General features: G+C 39.8%; 1 protein-coding gene across 3 annotated transcripts in view; it reads right to left on the bottom strand.

Moving 5' to 3' along the window:
- The window catches only part of LOC149220522 (uncharacterized), a 398,953-nt gene extending 383,404 nt beyond the window's left edge, over positions 1-15,549 (bottom strand). Inside the window, exon 1 of one of the 3 annotated variants that reach the window (XM_089384792.1) lies at positions 14,077-15,549. In XM_089384792.1, the coding sequence (XP_089240918.1) occupies positions 14,077-14,686 (610 nt within the window). In that variant the 5' untranslated portion in view covers positions 14,687-15,549. The remainder of the gene's footprint in view (positions 1-14,076) is intronic. The other 2 variants (XM_089384793.1, XM_089384794.1) reach the window with 2 other exon arrangements.
- Positions 15,550-16,357: the final 808 nt, after the last annotated feature.

Here is a 16,357-nt window from a genome sequence, read left to right as displayed (position 1 = left end):
TAATTTCTGAAGCATTTTGTGTCAACAATATATTTAGGGCTTAAGAGCACCTAAATCAAGCCTAAATTCACTAAATAATTTACCTAAGGCATTAAGATTTAATCTAAAGTCATGTTGGATCTGTTATTGCTCAAACTAGCAAGGGGGCCTAGAGGGGCACTTGCTAGGTCAATAGCAACAATGAAGCTAAAGCCCACTATCACCACAACTAAAGCTTCCTATGTTGATTTCTGTAGCATCGGTTGCGTTCTAGCCTCGAGATTTTGCAGAGAGGCTAAGACACATGCATTCTCCAATACCCAAAAATCGTTTGGTAAAATTCCACCTAGAGATGGTTTAATTAAAATAATTAATCATTTTTAATGTATTCCTAAGTCTAAACTTAGGAAATATGATTAATTAAAGGGTATTAATTAAATCTGGTGTGAATCTTCTAGATAAAGACGAGGATCAACTCCCAGTTAATCTTAGCCTTTGATTATGTTTTAATCTTGGCCGTTGGTGCTCCAACGAGAAATTATAAGGAGCTTGATGGGCACTTGGAGAACACACCGAGATAGTGAGATCTAGAGATCGAATTTCTCAAGAGTAGCAGTGCTCAGTTGTCGGAGAGAGATCGAGTGATATTCTTGCAGTGAGAGGCAGGGATAGTAGACCAGAGGAGCATTTTCCAGTTCCGAAGAGTGCAAGGCAGAGAAGGCAACAAGAGGTTCAGAGAGGCAGTGCAGTGCCACGCAGAGGCAGCGCAGAGCTTCAGAGGGAGTCCGTATTTTTGCTAGGAGCAGTCAAGATCTAGATTCGGAAGCCTGGGTGTGAGACTGGAGGGCCAGAGGGTCGAAATTCCAGTCAGCATAAGATCAGAGGAGGAGGAGACGCGGTTCCTAGAGGCTGTGATGCAGATCTGCGTAGGCTAACGCAGAGACTGCGCAGAGGCAACGTGGGGCTAGCCATCCAGAGCTTGGATCAAACTCCAATCGTTAGTTACAATGTGTGTTTTTTCTCACTACCTCTTTGCCAGTTTATTCTCTGTATCAGATTTCCAGTTTGGGCATCTAATGATTTGTACTCAAATTATTACTTCATGATAATAAAACCCTTAGTTGTTGCACCGGTTTTCTCAAGTTGGGTTTTCCCGGGGACATTGGTCCAAAAATAACGGTGTATTATCTGTGTGTGTGTTTATTTCTCTCCTATGCAGTGTTTTGTTTCCGCGGTATTTTATATTGTGAGGTTGCAATAGATTTTATTTTGATGTTTACTATGTAACACTGTAAATAACTTGATTCAGAAATTAACAAGTAGGAGGAATTTAATTAGTCGCTGCAGTAGGAATTCGGATAATCGAATTTTCACATCCTACTCTTTACGGACTTTCACCGATGGGAGGAGACCCAATATATAGAGAATCACTTATAAAGGATAGATCAACTAAGATTGGTGTGAAGTGATCTCGGGGACCCATTCCTTGGGGAGGCTCAAGAATGGGACTTGCTTGCTTATCAAGCAAGGTACATAGTTTTCTAGGATAAGGGGATGAGGATTTGAGGGCTAGGTTCGAGGAGTGTGAATTGTAAAGGAGCTTCCAAAACCCCAAAATCCTTATTGAACTTGGTTTCCCAAGAGGTTTTTGAATAATTGACTTTTCAAAGGTATGGGACCACACGAGACCAAGTGGACCTAGGTTAGGTTAAGGGAAGGAAGTTTAGAAACCAATGATGATCTTAACCTAAATAAGGAAGGGGGAAAGGATCAAAACAAGAGTTTCCACCTAGAGGTTCCAAATTCATCCTATGAGGTGCTAGCCTAGGGAACACCATGGCAAAGTTTGGTCTCAAGGCTAGGGCTTGGGATGTTTCGCAATCCCACCGTCGGAATTTCCTCAAATTTGGAGGAGACCTTGAGGACACAGCAGCGCAATAGTGGCCAGGAGATCGAACTTTTTCTATGGCTACTTTGTCGGGAAAATGATGCCCTAGGTGGCCCAGCGTGGTTAGACCTAGAAAAGGGGGGAAAAGTGAAGAAAAAGAGGTTTTAAGGTGATCACCTTATGGTTGATCAATGCTTAATTCCTTCAGGGATATGGAGTCAAGAAGAATTATGAAAGTGGATCTTGTTTGTAGCTCAAGGAGGCTTTAAGGGCAACTTCATTTAGCATTAGGCAAAAGGAGAGTGACCTTAAAGCATTTATAGTTCGTTTGCAAATCAAGATAGCTTATCAAGATAACTTCGATCTCTAGGAAAATTGGTTCAACAAACATGGCCCATACATAGACATATGCTATATAGAAACATAATTCCACAATGAAGCAGCGAATGCATGCAACAATTAGCCCTAAAATAGTGAAAATCCCATGATCAATGTATGTGACAAAGTAAAAGAAAATATTATCAAAATTGTACTTCCATGTAAGATAATATATCCAACCATCAATACATTTGCCAATTAAGAAGCTCCAAGATAAGAAAATGCAATCCAAACATCAAAATTCATCCATGCTCCAATTTCTTCCACCAAGAAGGAAAATCAAAATTCTCAAGAGAGAGAAAGATCCAATCCAAGTGATTATACAAAATGAAATCATGTCTTTCATATTTATATACTCATTAGGAGTTCGAATTATCTAATTTGAGCCTACATTAGCCCATCAAATAAAAGTAATGTACAAATAACTATCTTTTGGTGACAAGCTCATCAAACTAGCTCATAAACAAAATAACAAGCCTTCCAAGAGGTCAAATAATCAATAATGCATGCCGTTGGGCTCTCTAAGAGGCTTGATGAAGTCCATAAGTGCTAAAATGATGAATTGGACTTCCAAAAGTAATGACAAGGGGTTCGCCCCTTGTTCTCCACATAATAAACCTGTGGTGCTCCCAATGGCTGTGAGGACACACAAGTGACCTCATGAGTCTCCAAGTATGTCGAAGATTCTTGTAGACCATCTGCAAGGGCTCAGAGGATGGTGTAAGTGATGCCACATCAACATACAAGTCCTGGGTCATCTGCCAAGTGCATGGTACAACAGTGGGGTTGGCTGGGCAAAAGTGAACCAAGTGCATCTTCCTCGTCCAATAGGTGAATCTTGACCAATCTCTGAACATCTCTAGGGATGTCTACTGCTATGGAGGCCCATGGCTCTGAACACACACCCTAAATGTGCCAATGTAACCCTCAGGAGGGTTAGGACCCCGTATAGGGAGACCAAACCCAAGACAAAGACCATCTACAATCTTGCATAAGATCTAATGCATCCCCTAGCCTTCCAATACAACAAGTCATCAAGGATATCGAGTAAAAGAGCGTACAAACCATGGACAACAGGTGGGGACTTCATAATGGCATGTCCTTCCATAATGGGCTTTGGCATATGCTAATGTTTCCAAGCTCCAAATGGGGTCAACCAAGTATCCCATTAAGTGGTATCTACTTATAAAGGGGATAATATGTCCAAGTTACATCCTTTAAAAGGTGGTGGCATAGGGATGAATGGAGTAGGGAATGAAAAGGGGCAGCCATGGGCCACATGCTGGGGTACAAGGGTAGCTAGTAAAAGGGAAGCCCACACTTGGGTATGTAATGTATAGGAGGGAGCAATAATGGTACATGAGGTGCCCCGGCCTTGATTTTTCCACCCTTCTTTATATTCCTTTTGTCTTTTATGATTTTTCTTTAATTAAATGCTCGAGGCTCAAGGGGTAAGAGCATGATGCGTGAGATATAGCAATGGATGACCCCTTTAAGGTAGGGCAGTTCATTGCCCACCAGGGGTTGGGACAATCATGGGTTCCTAAATGATAAAGTAGGTTCATCTAGGGCCTGTAGGAACCAGGGTGATGGTCGTGATGATGGGGTAGAGCTCATGTATTTTCTTTTCCCACGTGCTAAATGTGTTTGTCCCGACCATCTTTTGTATTTTGTGGTACATTTTCCTGTTGAATGTGGCCAATTATGCTTTCACTTTTCTTTTCAGCTGCATCAACCTCCGAGGCATCATTCCAGGCTCGACCAAGGGTGTAGGCAAGGGGAAGGGGAAAGCTAACCCTATGTGGACCCATTGGAGGAATGTGGACCCAGGTGGGAAAAATGATGAATGGGGTTATACTGAGTAGAAGGGGAGTAATATATATGGATGAGGGAGCAAGACCACACAACCTAAATCGAGGTTTCCCATGTAATAACATCCCTAAAGCCGAAGGGCCAGTAAAAGAGATCCCATGTGACTAGAATCCAAGATTAACATCCAAAAGGGGTATAGGGGACAAGAGCACAAGCCTAGCCCATTCTTTTTGCCGAATCCCCCATTAATCCATGCCCAGAAGTGTCCATGATAAGCAAACTACAATACTCAATTACCAAATGACAAGACATAACTTTAGGTTCACGAGGCCCATCTTCAAACATACGATTATGGCAGATTGGTGAGGGCCACATGGTTGGCTCAGGTGGCGAAGAAATGGCACAACGAGCTAGTTGGTGGCTATAAGGGGTTGTTGACTACCGACTGAGAAGACCATCTTGGAGAAAAAATTTATGCTTAGGATATCACCCACAAAATGGTGGGTAATAGGATCCATTCAAGTGGATTCTTGTGGGCTGTTGGGTAATCTCCAGATCTGATAAGTTTGCTACAGCCATATAAATTCATCTACAGCAGTGGTAAAATAACATAATCTTGGCAAATAATCAATTTACAAGCATATCTCATCATTGGCATTGTTCAAGCTTGCATCTCTTGGCATATTTGATCATTTATTGAAGATTGTCATACACTCCATAAAGGTCTGATATGAAATTTACGGTGGTGGCAAAAGGTGTTGGAAGTTATCTAATTTCAGTGGGCATTTGTTCCTTGTCTCATGTGCATCTTGGATAAGTGTTTTCTAGTGGAAATGGGTGATTTTCTTACTGCTGCAATCATTGGTCTCTTGGCTGCCCCATTTTGTATATCCATTGCATTCTTGCATCATCGGCATCCATTATGCACCCTTGCATAAGCATATTTCTAATTACATTAATAAACACAAGTGCTCTGATTGGATTGGTAATTGTTTGATAAGGTTGGCTCTAAGAGTACATTGTGATTAATGCTCTTGTTTCTCATTGCTATCATTGTTATTGGATAACTGGATGCACTGCTTTTTATTAAGATTGTTGAGAAAATAGCTCTTGTGGATTTACAATCTAAGTCACTCTTAAAGCACCTTAATCAAATTTAATCATAATTGTGATAAGAGATCTAATTGTGTCCATAAGGAATCTAATCTCTCTCTTGTGTATCTAATTAGCATATTGAAGTTCCATTGTCATAATGTTGAAAATTTCCTAATTGTGTTTAAAAGATCCTTATCTAGTTACTGAATGAAGCATTGATCTTGTTAATTTGATTATCAATTGTCTATTGGTAACATTGGCAACACTTTCTGGCATCGTTTATCTTGAGCACTTTCTCTTGTGGTGAAGATTATCAATTGTTCATTGTCTAAGTACTTCATTGTTTCAAGTTGAAAATCATCATTTGTCTCCAAGTATTTAAAAATCTTAACAATCTCACCTTAAGAGTAATCACTCATATTGAGTGGTTAAAAGTCAATAGGGGAGATCATTAATCAAGCCATAGCTTGCTTCCCCTTGGTTTCTCTCTCACAACCTACTCTAGAGACTAGCCTCAAAACAGTTGAGAGGAAAGATTCATGTAGATAGGCATATAATTTAAAATAGAACAAGATTTTGCATCTCACTTAGACTGTAGGATTTGCATTTCATCTAGGATAGTAATACATCATATAAAGCAAGTATTTGACTCCATTTAAGACACTAGTCTTTCAAGATAAATCTAATCTAATCATTGAGCTTGCTTAATTAACCAAGTTGCTAGGCCATTCAGTTGTGTCTCACAGACTTGTTGGTTGCCAACGAGTTTCTCATCTTCACATTTCATAGGCACTACACCCCATAGTCTATTGTAAGGAGACAGCTAGAATGGAGAGGGTGGGCTTCAGAGTGACAGCCCTCGCCCTGAGCGTTGTCGCATATTGCCTGTACAATTTGGGTAACAAAACTACATTTTCCTACATAATGATATTTTGCCACCTTTTCCTAATAAAATGATATTTGCCCTCTTTTAATAAATATTATCAAAATTGGGCAAACTCCTAAGTAATTTCTTGCACTAACAAAATTAGGCACATTACACAATCCCTTCCCATATTGCACTATACAATTGGGTCATTTCCCATTGTATAAGTCATCACATATATAATATCGCGTAATTACATTATTTAACAAACATACTAAATCCAAGAGGATGTACCATAAGCCAATAGGCAGTAATTGACCCAAAAATTTCGTCGATCTAAACAGCATGAATGACTAATATTCAACTCATATTCAGAGACTTGCCAAGATGCACAAAATTTTATTACAAAACATACATCATTTACAGAAAAACAAGAAATATTAAAACTTAAAAAGTTGTGTTGTAAGGCATACTTCAGAGAAATGAAACATTTCGTCCAACACTGAAAACATTTAAATGTTGCCAAAGCAATGTTAGAAATTTGGTTGTTTGAGTTGTTTTGTGTCACTTCCAGCCTTACTAAGCAGTTTCAGTCAAAGGGGACTTGTTGTGTTGTGAAAATGGGGCGTTGTTATTGCCTCCGAGGTTCACTTACAAAAAGGGACATGAATTTCCCTCATGAAGTGGTACACCCCCTGAAGAGGGACATCAAATGGCAGAAGACATTGTAGCCATTCATTTGGTCTGGAGGTCATACGCCATTAAGTGCAAAATACTGTTCCACCTATTCAAAAGTGGTGAATAATCAACACACTAAAGCCTAGAAGAAGCATCCTCGAGACTTACACCATCATGAGAATAAAACTAGGTAACCTTTTAGCCAAAACGTTTACTTCAAAAGAAAACATCTCCTCCAAAACCACACGGCACCCCAGAAAAGGGATGTCAAATGGTGGAAGAAATCATGGCCATAAGTTGGGCTGGAGGTCATATGCCTATATGAGCAAAACAGTGTCCCACTCATTGATAGGCGATGGATACACGACACATTAAAGTTTAATGGAAGCATCCTCGAGACTTATGCTGTCACCTAGTAACACGTAAGTAATCCTTTAGCCAAGACGTTTAGATTAAAACAAAATATCATCTCCGAAACCAAATGTTTCGGTATTTCCAACACATAGTTGTCTGTTTTGAGGCATACTATAGAATTTGTGATCTTTAGAGAGCTACTTTGGCTAGCTTTGGCAATTCTCAGATATTACAGAATTCCTGCCTATAACCTAACAATTTAAATCTTTGTTGACACCTAATCCTCAACGGATGGGTGAACTGGAACGTGAACAGTCATCAAGAAGATGAATTGTTTCGTCTCCTTTTTGTATATAAACAATAGTTCTCTAATGAAATAACAGATCAGTTTTTCTTCTGCTCATTCTGGAGTTACCCTGGCCTGACATGGTATCAGAGCGCAGGTCCCAGATTCCTTGTAACTCCTCTAATAATGCCTCTGCCTGAACGTTTGCCTGGCGCCTCTGCCTGAACGTTTGCCTGCCCAGAAATGATGGTGCACTGCACCACCTCTGTCGCTGCCCAGAGATGCGTTGGACCCAACGCTCATTGAGGCGGTAGACGGTTCGCCTCAATTCCCATTGAAGGCAGCGGGGTTTGCTCTTGACAGCGTCACGGATTGACCGGAACTGCTGGACGTTATGAACAGACTGAATCTGGGTTTGGGGAATATGTTGGTGGAGGTAATTAAAGTTATGACAATCAAAGCCGAGCAGCGGAAATATCGAGATTGGTATTAATGAAGATTCAGTGAATAGTGTGATCTTATAGGTATGTGAATGTAATGGTTGTTGCATAAAATGACTGTTGTCGACTTTGAGTAGATTAACGTTTTTTTGGTACGCTGGTCTATCGATTAGACGTTGATAATTTGCGTCGAATAAAAGTTCCAAATGCTATGGCGATTCTAGTTGTGGTGTGTTGATCTTTTTAGCTCAGTTATCGATTAGACGTTGATAGTTTGCGTCGAATAAAAGTTCCAAATGTTGTGGCGGTTCTAGTTGTGGTGTGTTGATCTTTTTAGCTCAGTTAGTTATATCATTCGGATGAATAGCAGAGTAACCCTCTTCTATGTATAGTTATTATTTTTCTCTGGGCATTGAATCACAACAGTCACTGCATCGTGTGCTCGGACGCCACCGTGACTGCGCTAATATGTGCTTCCCTCCGTCCCGTCACTGAGAGCGACGGACTGCTGGAGAGGGGTTCTACAGAATCCGTTGCTACTCAGAGATATAGGTCTGACTCATAGAACTCGGCCTGGTCATATCTTGATTTGACAAATTCACAGCTCTTACAGCATCTGAACATATTCTCCTACCTGGTATATTAAGATTGGGGCCGATCAGGTCCGGCGATTGCCTCAACTGGGGCTTTTGAAATTCTTGAATCCGAACCTTTCAGCTATCAATTTTCTAATTCTTGAATCCGAATCGGATCCTACAAAACGAAATCTTTTTTTTGATTTCCCAGGGAAGAAGAAGAACAGTGCTGGAAGAAGAACAGCGACATTGAGATTTACATTTTATACACCATTTTAATTTATCGTTATTTTGTTGCGCTGGACTGAATAATATTTTGTCTCTTTTAAAAGTCTGGTCAATATACAGAGGTGTGAAAATACTATATGGTGAATGGTGTCAACTAACATTTTCAAAATGCTGTTGTTTTCATTGGTGGGGTGAGCGTGAAATGAAATTTTATTAATTTTTATGGCAATATGTTATATGCTTGAGAAGTGGAAGGTATAACATTGTTTCTTTATCAGCATAAATTTTTTGACAGAATGCATTCAATCATCTCTATGGTAGGAATAGTTCTCACTGGCAAGGAGAACTATTCTAAATGGTCTCGGATGGTAAAACACACCCTCATCTACAATGAGTTGTGGAAAGGAGTGTGTGTCGGAGAAGAAGACAAAGACCCTGTGCAGCCTACATCAGATAAAGAACTTGTCATTTGGGAAAACAAGAACAGCAAAGCCTATGCATTGATCGCAGCATCTGTAAATGAAGAAGTAAGTCGTCATATTTCATCCTATTCCACTGCCTTTGAAGCTTTACAAAAGCTGAAAGAACTCTATGATTCACATTCTGCACTTGAAGTTGTTCAGCTCATGATTAAACTCTTCACTCTTGAACTGAAAAATAATGATGCTCTTGCTCTTGCATCTGAAATAAAGTCTATAATGCATGATATTAAATCCACTAAGGTTGAGCTGGATATCTCTCTTATTGCCTTTCTCAAAGCACTCTATCCTACCTACTCCAATTATCTTGAGTCTTTACAAGCAAATGGAAATCTTAAAGACATAACCTTTGAGTCTCTTGTGAAAAAGTTTGCTGAAAGAGAGAAAGCCTTTGGAAAGAAGACAATCCCTGAATCTTCTGAAGAGACTGTTTGCCTTGCTCATAAAGAAAAGCATCCTGCTCAAGATTCTACAAGAGGAAGAGGTGGACGAAGAGGAAGAGGAAGATACTTCAGAGGCAGGGGGGCAGACATTCTCAAGCAGAAAAGGCAGATCTGCATTGCATTCGCTGCAAACGAAATGGATCACATGATGCTTCTACATGCAAGCTACCATGGGACAAAATTGAGCAGAGAAGAAACCAGCAGAAAGGTAAAACTGATGACACAGACAAAGGTAAAGCACCTGAATCCGCTCACTATATTGAGGCACAATGTAACATTGGAGTAAATGAAGATTTGTTTAATGCTTCACTTGCTTCTTCGAAAAATGATTGGTTGCTTGATTCAGGAGCAACCTGTCATATGACTCATAGGAAAGATTTTTTTGAAGATTTCACTGACAATGTTGATGGAGCAGTATACTTTGCAGATCAGTCAAAAATCAAGCCATCAGGGCTTGGCACAATCAGGCTTAAACTGCCTGGTCTTCCAGACTTTCTTCTGGATCATGTTCTATATCTCCCACAGCTCAAGAGAAACTTATTGTCCTTGGTCCACATCCGCCAGCAAGGTCACTCCATTCATATGTTTGATGGAAAGCTTGAGGTAAGAAAGGCATCTGACCACTCACTTGTCATGAGGGGAATAGAAGAAGAAAGACTTCTTAAACTGCAAGGAACCTCTGCTCATGCACAACATTTCTCATATATTTCTCATCATGAAGAAGGTACACTTCCATCAAGTTTATTATGGCATGCTAGATTTGGACATTTAAACTATGACAGTCTTCGCTTATTAAAGAAAAATGGTGTTGCTAGTTTGCCTACAATTCCTAGAAAACATAAGCAATGTGATGCTTGCATTCTAGGAAAGCATAGCAAACAGTCTTTTCATGATTCACATTCAAGAGCACATAGGAAGCTTGAACTCATTCATTCAGATTTATGTGGTCCAATGCCTGTTCCTTTTGCAAATGGAAATAAATATATCATGACATTTATTGATGATTACACCAGAATGTGTTGGGTTTATTTTTTGAAGAACAAATCTGATGCTTTTCAAACATTCAAGAATTTTCATAAGTGGATTGAAAATGATGCACAATCTCATATTGGGTCTATTCGCACTGATAATGGAAAAGAATATACGTCAAATGAATTTGAAAACTATCTTCGCCAACATGGGATCAAACATCAACAACTGTACCTTATAATCCCCAACAGAATGGTGTAGCAGAAAGAATGAATAGAACAATTTTGAATATGGTACGATCCATGCTTTTCTTCAAAAATGTAAAGATAATGTTTTGGGCTGATGCTGTTCTATGTGCTGCATATATAAAGAATAGATGTCCATCTAGTGCTATAAGAAACAAGACTCCTTATGAATTGTGGTATGGACATGTTCCTTCGGTAAAACATCTCAGGATCTTTGGTTCCACCTGTTATGCTTTAATACCAAAGGTACATAGAAACAAACTTGGTGCTAGAAGTCGTAAGTGTATCTTCCTGGGGTATTCAAACACATCTAAAGCATACCGCCTCTATGATGAAGTAAATAAAAAGTTTGTTTTATCTAGAGATGTCATTTTTCTCGAATCATCCAAATCTGACAGTGTTGTTGAGCGGCAACTTGATCGCTTGGATAGATTCACAAAAACGAAATCATTTCAAGAGTTTGAGAATCAGATTCCACATCTTGAAGGGGGGATTCCTATACTAGATCAACATATGGAATCTTCTTCTGAAGAACAATCTCCCTTGCATGAAACTCCAACACCGGATGATCCTTTAAGTGATGTAATTGATAGAATTGGGAGACTCAATCTTGACTCAGTCCCAACTCAATCAACAGAGCAGCCTGGACCATCTCAGAAAGGTCCCCCAAAGTGGCTGACAAAGACACTTGAAAGTGTTCATCCTGATGAAATTGGAAAAACAGGAACCAGAAATACAAACCGACAAGATGGAGGTGATGTAGATAACTCTAATTCACCTGTTGATATGGATGTTACTTATGATTGTGAATTGAACTTGTCTACAGATTTTGAACCAACTTCCTTCAAAGAAGCTTCTTCTCATGATGAATGGAAAGAAGCGATGCAGAAGGAGTATGATGCCCTCATAAAGAATGGCACTTGGAAGCTGGTTGATCCTCCATTTGGAACCAAACCAATTGGCTGCAAGTGGGTCTACAAGAACAAGTACAAAGCTGATGGCTCACTTGACAAGCACAAAGCTAGGCTTGTGGCAAAAGGTTTTGCACAGAAGGAAGGGGTCGATTATGAGGAAACTTTTGCCCCCACAGCAAAATGGGCCACCATCCGAACACTCTTTGCACTAGCTGCTCAGAACGGTTGGAAAGTCCATCAAATGGATGTAAAAACTGCATTCTTGAATGGAGATCTAAAAGAGAATGTTTTTATGTCCCAGCCTGAAGGATTTGCTATGAAAGGACATGAACACAAAGTATGCAAACTTGTGAAGTCCTTGTATGGCCTCAAACAAGCACCACGAGCCTGGTATGAAAAACTAACTGAGCATCTTCTGAAACTCAACTTCAAACATTTTGATCTTGATGATGCAACTTTATTTGTCAAGAAAGTTGGCAAAACAGTTGTATATCTTGTGGTATATGTAGATGATCTTTTAATGACAGGGAACAATGAAAGCTATATTGCATCCATAAAGAAAGAATTAGGAAAAAGTTTTGAAATGACTGATTTGGGCTATGTTCATTACTATCTTAGCATTGAAGTAACCCAACATCCAAAATCCATATTTCTTTCTCAAAAGAAATACATTGGAGATTTGTTAAACAGATTTGGCATGACAGAGTGCAATCCTCTTTCTACTCCAATGGAACAAAACTTGAAGCTCACATCTATTGAAGGAAAGGAATTTGAGGATGCAACAAAGTATAGACAGCTTGTAGGAAGTCTCATCTACCTCACTACTACCAGACCAGACATTTCATTCGCTGTTGGAATCCTCTCCAGGTTTATGCAAAAGCCTTGTGAGGGACATTGGTCTGCTGCAAAAAGAGTTCTAAGGTACTTGAAGGGAACTCAAGACCTTGGAATCAAGTATACACAGGTGGACGACTTCAACTTGATTGGATACTCTGATTCAGACTTCGATGGAGACAAAGAAACTGGGGTATCTACTTTAGGATATGCTATGAGTCTTGAATCAGGAGCTGTCTCCTGGAGATCACGCAAACAATCAGTACCAACAGATTCCACAACAGAAGTAGAATACGTGGCAGCAGCTGAAGCAACGAAAGAAATTGTGTGGCTCAGGAAAATTCTTGAAGATTTGCAGGTAAAACAAATACAATCAACTCCACTCATGATTGATAACACCTCTGCAATAAAGTTGGCCAAGAACCCAAAGTTCCATGATCGTACTAAGCACATCAATACTAAATATCATCTGATCCGACATCATGTTGAGGCCAAAACAATCCATCTCCGTCATTGTTCCAAAAACGAGCAAATTGCAGACATCTTCACCAAAGCGCTTGGAAGAGAAAAGCTTGAAAGATTCAGAACGATGCTTGGACTCACCAACATCCCTTCAGATTAAGGGGGGGAATGTTGACACCTAATCCTCAACGGATGGGTGAACTGGAACGTGAACAGTCATCAAGAAGATGAACTGTTCCGTCTCCTTTTTGTATATAAACAATAGTTCTCTAATGAAATAACAGATCAGTTTTTCTTTTGCTCATTCTGGAGTTACCCTGGCCTGACAATCTTAAGACATGTATGCACTCCTGTGCCATTTCCAGTTTTACTAAGCAGTTTCTTTCTAGTTGGAAATGCAAAGATACCTAGTGATTTTTTTGCAACAATGTTTTCTTTCAGACAGAACTCCCTCCAAAACGTATATACTTCTTGTTTCTGACACATTATTGGCTGTTTCAGGCCAGCTTATAGAATTTGTAAGTTGTTCAGGGGTCATTTGGCTAGCTTTAGTAATTCTTGATTGTTACTGAACTCTTCTATAGCTAAAAGGATATTTATGGTAATTATACTATTTTAGGGTTGTTTAGGCTATTTTGAGCTTTCAACAAAAGAATGTCCCGCTAATAGGTTGGAACTTCCCTCTAGCAAAATATCAAGTTATTTTCTCTGCATTTACAGTCTAGGTATCTCAGCCCTGCCAATATATGCATCAAGAGCAGCTGAGAAATACAACACTTCCAAATCTACTTGGAAAGGATCCTAATGTGTTCTACGTGGCTAGGATAATAACTTCATCAATCTTGCAGGTGGTTCCAATCTCACAAGCAGAATGTTAAGCACTGTAAGTATGATATGAGCTACTGACATGCTGGGGCGGGAGAGCCTCAGTAAAAAGGAATTCCATAAAAAAATCGATAGGCTGGTAATATGTGTGTTGCTTTGGCTAAGCAAATTCGTAAGCTTAAAGGGTTATTTTCAGGCTTGCAAACGTGAAGGCGACAGGTTCATGTCACTTGTACTAATATCCCGATCTTCTATTAACTGTAATATCTGCGTTAGGAGGAAAAATAAATGTAACATTAAACTTGAGACTTGGGATGAGAACGTTACCTTCAGCTTCCTCATAGTATACGCTCCATTCCGACTTAGCGTTTGGCTGCGTCTTATCGGGCTCGGTGGCCTCCGTTGCCATGGCCATCACTGAGGAGCCGTTTGAAGAATTCATAATGACGAAATGCCCATTGGATCCTCCCTCTGCAAGCTCTTTATTTTCACGACTGAAGATCTCTTCAACGCGCTTTCTTTCAGATGGGTCCGCATCTTCCATTATCCCATTATTCACTTCCCCGCCGCTGCAATTCTCCTCACCATTTTCACCAGTGCTTTCTACAACTTCCAAGTTTCTAATCAAGCTTGAAAGCTTAGAACTCTTTCGAATCAGAGAACAGGAGGATTCCTCGTCATATTGCGCCGAAAATGCATCTATTTCAGTTTCCATTCTCACCTCCGTTGAACAAAATGCCCAGTTGCAGAAGCGCAGTGAGTTTCTGATCAACAAAGAAAAGTCAATCTTCTCCACCAATGGTTCACTCTTAAATAAAATAATTATACTGCCGATAGTCCAAAGCCCTGTAGGTGGCAATGTAAGGAGCTTCTCGGGACAGAATTCAGGTCCAAACAAAGGTATCATGTCAATTTTCAAAGAAATAAAATACAGCATTTATTTTCTGCCTCTATAACTAAAATATTCTTAAACAAATGCGCAATGATCTTCCATGACCAAGCTAAGCTGACATCCAGAAGAAATCCTTGGAAATAATCACTGCACAACGATCAATCTCACGGAAATATAAAATGAAGTGACAGGTATTCTCGTGAGCTTCCATGGAAATGGAAACCATACTACAACTAAATGCTTGCAATTAATGCTCCGCTGACTTCAATTTTCTTTAATTTTTCCATTCAATAACAAAATTGATAGCTGGCAGCCTGGCAGGACGACCACAGAGCGTGTCCTTCCAACTTATTTCATTTGCCTTTTTTTATGGCGAACGCTCAAATGGGCAAGTGACGTCTATTGCCATGCATGTAGCTTATCGAGGCTGCCGATCCTGGTCCCGGAATATGCACAAACCTTTCTCACCAGGGTCCGCGGCCCGCCGAGAATCAAGCATTGCAGCGAAAGACAGATAGACTGATGTCAGGGTTCATAGGACAACAAGTCCCTCGTTCGAACCACAACAAATCAAAACTTGCCCGAGAAATCCTCCCGTCCCAAAAACGCCGGTACCGCGTCGGGTACCGAGGCGAGGAGTTCAAACTCGGAGAGTCCCAACCCTCCATTTCTTCACAGATCAAGATGTCGGGAAACCCAATAATAGACGAGCATTTTTTCTTGACGTCAAATACCCTGTTGGTGCCAACGCGTCCGAGGGCGGACTTCAGGCAACGAATCAAGGGTTCGGAACCTGATAAGCTCCAAATTCCACGCGGCCTACAAAGGTCTATGACCTCTCCGACTCTAACATTTTGCTGAAACGAAAGATGGTACACTCAGGCGGGCAATAAGCATTAAATGTTCTGTACGCATGCGAGGGTCCACAGACTTATTTGTTTCAGATCGGATGATGAAGTGTGCACCGTCCGATTTATTTTAGATTGGAGGGTCTACATCCCGATGTGTGAGTGCGTATTGCTGACAAGACCCATTGATTGGGTGTTTCCCTAGAAGGAAAGCTCATGTTCAAAACACGAGGTTTTGAACGAGTGAGAAAGTGGAACTTCTGACTCGTCAGTCCTGAACCTGTAAGATCCCGCTAAAACTGGATCTCGAACCTGTATAAACTCAGGAAAAATAGACACAACCGTTTCCAATATGTGATGGCCTGATATAAAGGAAATTAATACTACATAAACAATTGTAGCTTTATTTCTTAAAGCTACAAATATAAGTGATTGGAAATTGCACGAAACGTGTTTAATGTCTTGCCACTACATGTTAGGGGCACATGACACAAAGACGTGACTTGTCTGTCTGAGAGTTCAACGCTGCCGCAGAAAATCAAAATTACTGTAATATAAAGGATTTAATTATGCATATATTATGATGGTGGGGCCAAAGTTAAATTAAAATAATGGATATATTTTGGGATCATGAAGTTAGTTTTGGATTTTCCTTGGTCATATGTCTATGAGGATCTATATTGGAATTGATTATAAAATTTATATGAAAGTGGATAGTTGAATTTATTTATGTATTTAAAATGTAATTTTAATAATGAAAAATTGTAATTTGATAAAAGATGGTTATAGTGTAGTTAATTTGATAAATAAAAGTTAAAATTTTATTAAGAATTATAGTATTAATTTATGATGGAAAATGTAATGGTAT

Source organism: Pinus tabuliformis, chromosome Q (genome assembly GCF_031772625.1).
Source record: "Pinus tabuliformis cultivar Carrire ecotype Pingquan chromosome Q, CPIR1, whole genome shotgun sequence".
NCBI lineage: Eukaryota > Viridiplantae > Streptophyta > Pinopsida > Pinales > Pinaceae > Pinus > Pinus tabuliformis.
This window is presented reverse-complemented; position numbering and strand designations above follow the sequence as displayed.